The 9,358-nt window shown below is 50.3% G+C and overlaps 1 protein-coding gene across 1 annotated transcript; it reads left to right on the forward strand.

The window, feature by feature from the left end:
• The first annotated feature begins 2,571 nt into the window (after positions 1-2,571).
• On the forward strand, positions 2,572-7,978 carry LOC146333852 (extracellular calcium-sensing receptor-like). The gene is made up of 4 exons (XM_084825748.1): positions 2,572-2,795; positions 3,243-3,462; positions 5,710-6,543; positions 7,724-7,978. The coding sequence occupies exons 1-4, from the start codon at positions 2,572-2,574 to the stop codon at positions 7,976-7,978; spliced, it is 1,533 nt and encodes a 510-aa protein (XP_084681874.1).
• The last annotated feature ends 1,380 nt before the right edge of the window (positions 7,979-9,358 follow it).

Below are 9,358 nucleotides of genomic sequence, written 5' to 3' on the forward strand. Positions count from 1 at the left end.
AGCGTCCCTCCGTAGTGGGAAAATGGACATCAACATGGCAAATGCAGCAAGTGTAACGTGATGCACATTGGGGTGGGGATGTGGGGGGCAAGCCCAGCTTCACTTGCATGCTCATGACTGGCCAAGGCAGAGATCTTGGGCATGTGGTCGACAGTTCGATGACAAGGTCAGCCCAGAGTGCAGCTGCTACGGAAAAAGGCACATCCCACATTTTCCAAGGCATAAATAGGAAAGGGATCGACTTGGCTATGGGGATGGGAAAATGCGGCAGGGCACCGCTGTTTCAACACACGCAAAGTGTCCCGTCCCCCCGCCCCGATCCATGGCTTTCTGGTTCAAGTCAGGCCAATACTGTATAAGGACAGGAATTCCACATCTTCTCGGGACCATTTCTGAACCAGAAAAAGCATGGCTCTCCCACTCACGGGTGCAGCCAAGGTCCAAAAACAGGAATCCTTGGCAGGGATCCTCTTGATTTGGTTCCATTTCTGCAGAGCACATCCCCCAAACTGCCATCCAGCCGTAGAGTAGATCTGCCTCCACAGACTGAACCGGAGAAGTCACAGATCTGCCACTTGTGGGCACAGCCATGGCATGAAAACGGGGAAAAATGGCTCCCCGCATTCCCCAGAACAAGACAGGTGCTGGCTAGAACTCTCTGCACACCCCAGTCCAGGTTGGCCACTGGCCACTCCCGGGCAGGAAGGAGTATTCAGGACTTGCTCTTCCAGCTGCGCCTTGCTGGAGTAACACGGTCTCCTTCAGCTCACACATTTATTGACTTCTTCTCGTTTCAGCATCTGTCTCTGTCCTGTGATCCTTACTGCTCTTCTGCCTAACTCCTGCCTTGTTCTCTGCCCCTTTCTTCTCATTTGCCCTCAGACCCTGACGGCTTTTTGGGCCTGGCTCCCCATTCGTGCCCTTCCAGACGATGCCCCATGCCCCAGTCCTGACATCTGGCAAACCCAACACAGGCCCTGCACCCCTTTCATTGGTAAAGGGATCAAGAGGGCAGTTCAAAGGGAGCAAAGGATTCTGGGGATTCTGGAAAGGAACATGTCATGGCAGGCAGCGTGTCAGCCCCAGTTGGCCCACAGATGGCTTGGACTGCATGTCCCATCATTCCCAGAGAATACATCTGAAGGGCGGCTGGTCGATATCACCAGGTGACCTTCCACAGTCTCATGTTCAAGGCGTAGTTCTAGTGCTCAGTGGGACCATCCAGGTGAGGAGGAGAAGACAAGGTGTGTACCGACTTGTCTCCCGACTCCCTCGGGAGGGTGCGGCACCGCTGAGAAGCAGATCCCTTGGCTTGAAATATTCATTTCCTGCCATTGCCCATCCAACATTTTTTAAGATCTTGGAGTCCCCAAAGAGAATCATCACTTGCGACTCATCCCAAGTATCAGAATCGATCAGTTCTGTAAAAAGAGGAGCGTACGTCATAGGGACCGTACCGGTGAAGGCCACACAGATGTCATTCTGCTTGAGCAGTGGTGTCAGTGTCTGGAGGAAATGTTCACCACGGTCATCCTCGGAAGCAAACACTGATTCAGTGTGGGGCTGAATCAGACACCTTCAAAGTGCCCCCACTCCAAAACCCTTCTGCTAACAGCCTAAGGCACCTGGCTGAAAATAATGCTATTGTGTAGGGAAATGTGTCCCCATACCTAAAACACTGACCGGTTTTAGATGGGATGTGTGTGGGCGGTCTGTGTGTGGCGAGTTGGTCTTGGCAGCCAGAGCAACAGAGGTTTGGAAACCTTGTTCATTTGCGAGTCTTTAAGGGGTGTCAGAGAATTTCTCCACGAATCTCCGGGAGGCTGAATGCCAACGCATTCGGCCCCCTGAAATTGGTGGAGAAACGGTTGTGCCTTATAGCGTTGCCCTTATTTTCGCCATAGTCTACGTAAATATTTACGTAGACTACCCGTGCCAAACTAAGGAATGCAAATGGCGGCGCCCATTTCTCCACCAATTTCGGGGGGCCGAATGCACTGGCATTCGGCCTCCTGGAGATTCGTGGAGAAATTCTCTGACATCCCTACTGCACACACTTCACAAAGGGGGGCCGCAATTCTCCCTTTCCCTGGCCATCTGTCTGGGGACAGAACTTCACACGGGCCTGGGCTCCATCTTGGATTCCAGTGATCAACTTCACGCAGACCGAAGGGCCGAACCTGATGACTAACATGAACTCCACCTGCCCCACAGAGAGCCTAAGAGGGATGCAAACATGTTTTTCACCGTTCGAGGTGCAAAGGGAGCCCAGCGCCATGGGGCCCTGCTTCTTCCTCTCCCCTGGTGTTACCAGGGTAATGGCAGTAATTCTGCAGGAAGCCCCCATGGATTTCCATCCAGCACGTCAACAACAGAGAACTCCAGGCCAACACTTGCTTCACATGAATACGCCCTGAGCCCTTCCATGGGGGCCTGGGTTGAAGTCGGACCACTCAGCATCCTCTCATTGCTTGCCAAGACCTCATTCCCCTGCTGGAGCCTGTCTAGCCGGCTCTCCTTCAGGTTCTGCTTGGACGCTGGCCTGGGAGGAAAAGCCTCTTCCTACCGAGGATGGTTCAGCTGCTGCTGCTGCTGCTGTTTTGGAACAGGACTCAGGCCACGCAGGCGATGCTGAGGACCGCCTGCCTCTTGGCCAGGCCTTATGAAGTGCAAGAAGACTATTACCAGCCAGGAGACTTCATTGCTGGTGGGAATCTACCGCTTAGCGTGCTTTATCCTATCGACACAGGGAAAGAATTGATTCTAAGGCCATCGCAGAAGGTCATTCGTCCAGTGTGAGTTTCTACAAGATGAATCTGCGGCAGACGTCTGCTTGCTTCTTTCAGGGGCCACAAACCTGCTTTGCAGAGTCCTCTGCGGAGTCAGGCTGGGCTGGGGACCTGGGGAGACTTTGCCAGTCCAGATCCACATCTTCGCAAACCTGGAGAACAACTGACTTGCCTCTTGAGGGCGTCTGGTGTAAGGGGGGCAGGCAGAGCTAGGCAATAATCTGGTTCCGTGTGAAGGATCTGGCAGTGACAAAGATGTGTGTGTGTGTGTGTGTGAGAGAGAGAGAGACAGACAGAGACAGAGACAGAGACAGAGAGATTGTGAATTCTTGGATTTTGGCCTGAAGCCTTGGTCTTTATTCAGAGATGGTGGAACCAGGAGTACTTTATCTCCTTCTGCTCTCACAAGTGCCATTGGGAGCCCACCGACACTCATTGTCCCTCTCACTGCAGGCCAGTAAGCACTAACAACCTGCAGTACCTTGCCTTGGCATTTGCCATCCAGGAGCTCAACGAGAACCCAGCTCTCCTACCCAACGCGACCCTCGGCTTCCGCATCTATGACCACAGCAACGTTGGAAGATGGATCTACGTGAACACCCTGTCCCTGCTCTCCACCCGGGGCCAAGCTGTCCCGAATTATAAATGCAACAGAGGGGATAAACTGCTCTCTGTTATTGCGGGTCTCGAACCCACATCCTCACGGCAGATGGCGTCTCTAATGGGCATCTTCAAGATCCCTCAGGTAAGCGGGTTCTGCAGAACTCAGGAACACAGAGATGCAAAACCCGGTCTCTGACAACAGTCTCTTGCCCATGCAGTGGGCGTGTGGCGCCGCTGTGTTTCCTGATAGGAAGAGGTGACCTTCCAACTTCGGTCCACCTGCCATATAGTACTAGGGATGTACAAAAGGGACTTACCTTGTTCCGCACCTTTTTTCGCGGTGGGGGGGAGGCGCTTTGCTTCTCCCCCCGAAGTTCAAGCGAGGGGGGAGGCGTCCTGCCTCGCCTGGCCGAAATTCAGGCCGGGGGGGGGAGGCGCCCCGCCTTGCCCGGCCAAAATTCAGGCCGGGGAGAAGCGCCTCATCTCCCCAGCCGTGAAAAAAAAGTAAAAAAAAAAACCGTGATAGGCTACTTAACCTATGGGTGACTTTGGGGGGGAGGAAAAGCGCATATGCAAATGGCGGCGGCCCATGGGCGCCGCCATTTGCGTTCCTTATTTTGGCATGTCTAGTCTACGTAAAGATTTACGTAGACTATGGCGAAAATAAGGGAACGCCATTTGCGTACGTGCTTTTTTTTTTCCCCAGTCACCCGTGATAGGCTATGTGACGATTTACGTAGCCTATCATGGCTGACTTTGGAAATCTAGCCGTGATAGGCTACGTAAATCATCACGTAGCCTATCACGGGTCTGAGTGTGTTGTTGTTTTTTTACTTTTTTATTTTGTAATGGCGGCGGCGGCAGCCGGTCGGGAGACCAGCCGCCGCCCCCGCCCCCGCCGAACCGCCGCCGAACCGCCACCGGAACCCGCCGCCGAGAGGGACATTCGCTGAAGGTAGGTCCCATCCCGGGGGGGGCGGGGGGCCGGCGGAGAATTTCCCCAACACTTTCGGGGGGCCGAATGCCTCGGCGCTCGGCCTCCCGAAGATTCGTGGAGAAATTCTCCGCCATCCCTATATAGTAGACTTGGCGGTAGCCATTCATCTTAGGTCACTGTGACATGGCTAATCCCAGCCAGCACTGGGATTTCTTTAGAACAATACGATTTGGATTGGGAGATACAAAGAGTGTGGTGACCCCTTAAAGACTCGGAAATGAACAAGGTTTCCAACACTCTGTGTTGCTCTGGCTGCCAAGACAAACTCAGCACACACAGACTGCCCACACACACACCATCTAAAATCGGTCAGTGTTTTAGGTATGGGGACACATTTCCATACACAATACAACTATTTTCAGCCATGTGCCCTAGGCTGTTAGCAGAAGGGTTTTGGAGTGGGGACATTTTGAAGGTGTCTGATTCAGCCCCACAAACATTGTGTCACATGTTGTATTCTGTGTCCCCCCCCAACCATTTCATGAGCTGGGTTTCCAGGTCGCTTTGTTGCTCTGGGTGCGACTGACCCACACAGCTGCCATGTGTTGATATACTTGAGTTGTGCCTCCTGAGATAATTCAGAGGAATTTGGGAGGTGCTCAAAAGACCCCAAGTTGCTTTTGAAGGATCTTTATTTTTGCTATACGCACCAAGGCCCATTCATTGCAATGGTAAGAAGTGATCTCTTCTTGATCATCCCAGAGTGCAGGACACGGAATAATGGGCTCAAGTTACAGGAAGCCAGATTCCGGCTGAACATCAGGAAAAACCTCCTGACTGTAAGAGCAATACGACAATGGAACACATTACCTGGGGAGGTGGTGGGCTCTCCCACACTGGAGGCCTTCAAGACGAGGCTGGACAGCCATTTGTCAGGGATACTCTGACTTGGATTCCTGCATTGAGCAGGGGGTTGGACTCGATGGCCTTGTAGGCCCCTTCCAACCCTACTATTCTATGATTCTATGATTCTATGATTCTATGATTCTATGATTCTATGATTCTATGATTCTATGATTCTATGATTCTATGTTTCTATGAAGTGTGTTGGGCCTACCTCCACAGCAGCCCTGACATTTGGATGAAAACCACACCCGGGGGAGTCTTAGAGGGATCGCAGAGCTCCAGCTTACCTTGAGAGGTCCATTTTTGAAATGACCGTCTTCCTCCAAGGTAACACTTCAGGCCTCTGACGTAGGCAATAGACCATGCAATCTTAAACAGTTAGAAAGGCCTAGTCCTCGAAATGCGACAAACCTCTTCGTTGTTTTTGCTGCTATGGACTAACTCGGCCACCCTCCTGGACATTCCTTCCTACAGCTCACGTTTGGCATCTTTGAACCTATCCAGAGGGAGAAAACGGTCTTCCCTTCCTTCTTCCGCATTGATCCCAATGAAGTGCCGCAATCTGAGGGCATCGTCAGGCTGCTCCTGCATTTCCATTGGAACTGGATTGGGCTGCTTGCTCCCGAGGATGACCGTGGTGAACGTTTCATCCAGACACTGACACCACTGCTCAAGCAGAATGACGTCTGTGTGGCCTTCGCCCGTATTATCCACGCATTGGGTATTCCTTTTCTATTAGACCTGATCCGTTCTGATGCTTGGGCTGAGTCGCAAGTGGTGATTCTCTTCGGGGACTCCAAGATCTTTCAAAACGTTGGATCGGTAATGGCAGGAGATGAATATTTTACCAAGACCTCAAATAGGAAGGTTTGGATCTTCACACCACATTTGGAAATTCCTGGAAGATCAAACCGCTTGCGCCTTCTTAATCTGAGACCTTTCCATGGTGCTTTGCACTTCATGGTCCACAGAAGGAATGTGCCAGCTTTCAAACATTTCTTCTTGGATTTAGATCCCCTCCGACCACAAGGAGACGTCTTTCTCCATAAATGGTGGGAATATGAATTTAACTGTATATTCCGGAAACAAGGCCAAACCTCCTACTGGGGACGCAATAACTGTACAGGGAAAGAGAAATGGGAGGACCTGCCAGGCCCCATGTTTGATATGAGCATGACCGGTCACAGCTACAGTATCTACAACGCCGTCTATTCCGTGGCACACGCGTTGCATGCCAGGTCTTCATCTGAATCTCAACATGCATGGATGGGGGATGGCAGGAGGCTTCTGAAGGTCCAGCCATGGCAGGTAACATCCTCCTTCAGAACTGGATCTCTCATATAAAGTGCCTGGTTGATTTTTTACCATCCGGGACTGGAAGTGGTTTTACCATCAGGTACCGGCAGCAAATGGCCAGTCTGGGAGAAGCTGTATTAGTTCATACTAAAGTTCCTAAGGAAAAGATTCCCCATAGATATCCTTGCAGGGACACCATTTCCCTGGAGCGAGTTTAGGAAGAGAGTAGACAGTAGCAGAGACTTTTTGTACTTCTGTACCAAGAATGTGTGTAGGTATTTGGGAACAAGGAGGGAGGATTCAAGCAAGCCCCCACGACACACAGCGCTGGTCTCTAAAGCAGTACTGATCCCGCTCCCAAACTTTGCAGTATCAGACAGCAGGATTCCCCCCCACACACACACACACACACACTCCTTTTTGCCAGACAGCAGCTGAAACTCAGATGTTGTTGTCTTGGCTGATAAGAGCCCTGCTCCTTCTCGTGCCCACACAGAGCTATTAGGATGTGTTGAAGCAAGCAGACACGAGCCAAAAAGCTCCAAGGGCTATAGAAGAATTTAATTTCTACTTACAAAACATGAAAAAATGCCCTGCTCACCAGCCCAAATGGGAGTGTGAGCAGGAGAACGTGCTCTCCCAAAACATTTGCAACTTCTCGAACTGGTGCTCGCTTTCGAAAATACATGTTTTTGGAAGAGACAACAGTTTGCAATTGCGCAACGTTGAAAATGCACCATTTCACCCTTTAGTCTACGGAGGAAATTTGTGCAACTTTAGAAATGTATGCAAATGCGAGATTCATCCTTTTTTTTGCACAACTTTCCGATTCATGCCAAATCAAAGGCGAGCACAAACCAAGGAGAGGCAAATATCAGGCTTATGCTGGTGAATTCCCACATCACTTGTTTCCCCATCCCTACACTGGACATGTATATTTTACAGTTAGTGGCCTAGAAAGGGTGCGTTGGAGCAAGAAGGAACCAAGCAAGCCCCCGAAAACACTGGGTAAGCAGCTTCTCGCAGCTAGTGCCCAGTGAAGAAGCATCTTTAGCATTAAACCCCACAACAGAATACAGAACCAAGCAATCCCCAAGCTGAATGGCAGGCACAGTACGTTAGAAGACTTCAGACCCCCCTCACCGTCCCGAGAACCAGTCAGCCCATTTTCCAAGGACCTCTTACATTTCAGATTCTTGGCTCTTTGAAGACCGTCCGCTTTAACAACAGCGCTGGAGATGAAGTCTATTTCACCGATAATTCTGAGATGTCCTCTAGTTACGATATTGTGAACTGGATTTTCCTTCCAAATCACACTTTTGCCCCTGCGAAAGTCGGATGGCTGCATCCAGACGCTCCCCCAGGACAAGACTTCACCATTAACTCTGACGCAATCATCTGGCCTGCAGAGGTGGAGTTGAATCTTCTGGGGTCATGGGAGAAGTAAGGAATGTTGCAGTCTGTCCTTTGAGAACAGAAGTCTTTCTAGATGAGACCAACGTCTTTTTGAGTCCAGGGTGCAGGGTGCCGGTATCGCCCAATGGTCAAACACGATCTTTGGAGGCAGGAAGTTCCAGCTTTAGTCCCCAAATCTCCACATAGGCTGGAGAAAGGCCTCTGTCTAAAACCCTGGAGAGCTGCTGGAATTCATGCAGACTATGCCAGACTAGGTGGACCAAGTGTCTGACTCGCTAGAAAGCAGCTTCCAACTTAGATGGGTGTGTGTATGCATGTATGCATACATGCATACATCTCTCTCTCTCTCTCTCTCTCTCTCTGTGAATATATATAATCAGCCTTGAATACGAGAGTTCTAAGTCACTTCAACCCTCCTCAACTGGTGAAATATCTGTCATGTAATGGGAACTTGAGTCATTCTGAATCTAGCTTGGTGCAATTTCTGTCATCTGGATATCCTGAATTATTTGTCTTCTGCTTTTTAGGAGCCCCCCTTTGCGAGGTGTGTGCAAAGGTGCCGTCCAGGACACTGGCAAAAAGATCCAGAGGAGAAGCCGGTTTGCTGCTACAGATGTGATCGTTGCCCAGAAGGGACGATTTCTACCTGGACAGGTAGCTCAAAGTCTGGGAGCCATGTAGGATGTACTGGGGCAAGAGCCATGTAGGATATACAGGATGTACTGGGGCAAGAGTGGAGCTGGGAGAAGAGCGTAACCTAGACAAGGAGTCTGCCATTTCCCCAGGAATGGATTTTTTTCGGTTAATTCCATTCCAGGTTGCATATTTCTGTGGTTTCCTTGTTTGCAAAGTATTCAGAATTTCTTGAAGAAATCTTCTATTTCTATGTCTACTAATGCTCGCAAAAACAGTATCTGGAACTTCCTCATTGCCATTGGCTCACCTTTCCAGGGGTACGTTGTTTTGGCATCAGGCCTGAAGCTGTTTGGGCGGCACACTGATCCGGGCAGAGGGCTGGTCATCCTTTTAACAACTGGAGCTCGTAACCCCAGTGTCAGACAGATAGCCCCTTTTTCTGTAGTGTTTTCCAGAACCTGCTTCCCATCTTCTACCCCAACTCATGTCCTCAGCCCTCAATCTAAAGAAAATGACAGATGTTGGTTGGTTTTGTTGGTTGGTTGGTTGGTTGATTGGTGCATTCAGAAGGCGCTGCAGGTGACAGATTGTGGCTCAGTTGTTCGTTCCCAGATTTTCATCTCTGCTTACAGAATTTGGGTTTTCCTTCATTGCACGCTATTAAGCATGCGTCTGATATCAGGGAGTGTCATATGAAAAGAAGGCATTTTGCACCTTTTCTGACTCGGTTCTTATAAAATATGTTGCCAAAGCTTACAGAGAGGGCAAGGAAAGG

Source organism: Heloderma suspectum, chromosome Z, assembly GCF_057233095.1.
Source record: "Heloderma suspectum isolate Gila_16-S chromosome Z, 16-S_ref, whole genome shotgun sequence".
In the NCBI taxonomy this organism is placed as follows: domain Eukaryota; kingdom Metazoa; phylum Chordata; class Lepidosauria; order Squamata; family Helodermatidae; genus Heloderma; species Heloderma suspectum.

Bases quoted from the DNA above. Each gene is read 5' to 3' on its own strand.
- LOC146333852 (XM_084825748.1), top strand. From the start codon at position 2,572: ATGGTTCAGCTGCTGCTGCTGCTGCTGTTTTGGAACAGGACTCAGGCC. The intron at 2,796-3,242 runs GTGAGTTTCTAC...CTCTCACTGCAG, and splicing joins CAGAAGGTCATTCGTCCAGT to GCCAGTAAGCACTAACAACC. The intron at 6,544-7,723 runs GTAACATCCTCC...CTTACATTTCAG, and splicing joins TGAAGGTCCAGCCATGGCAG to ATTCTTGGCTCTTTGAAGAC.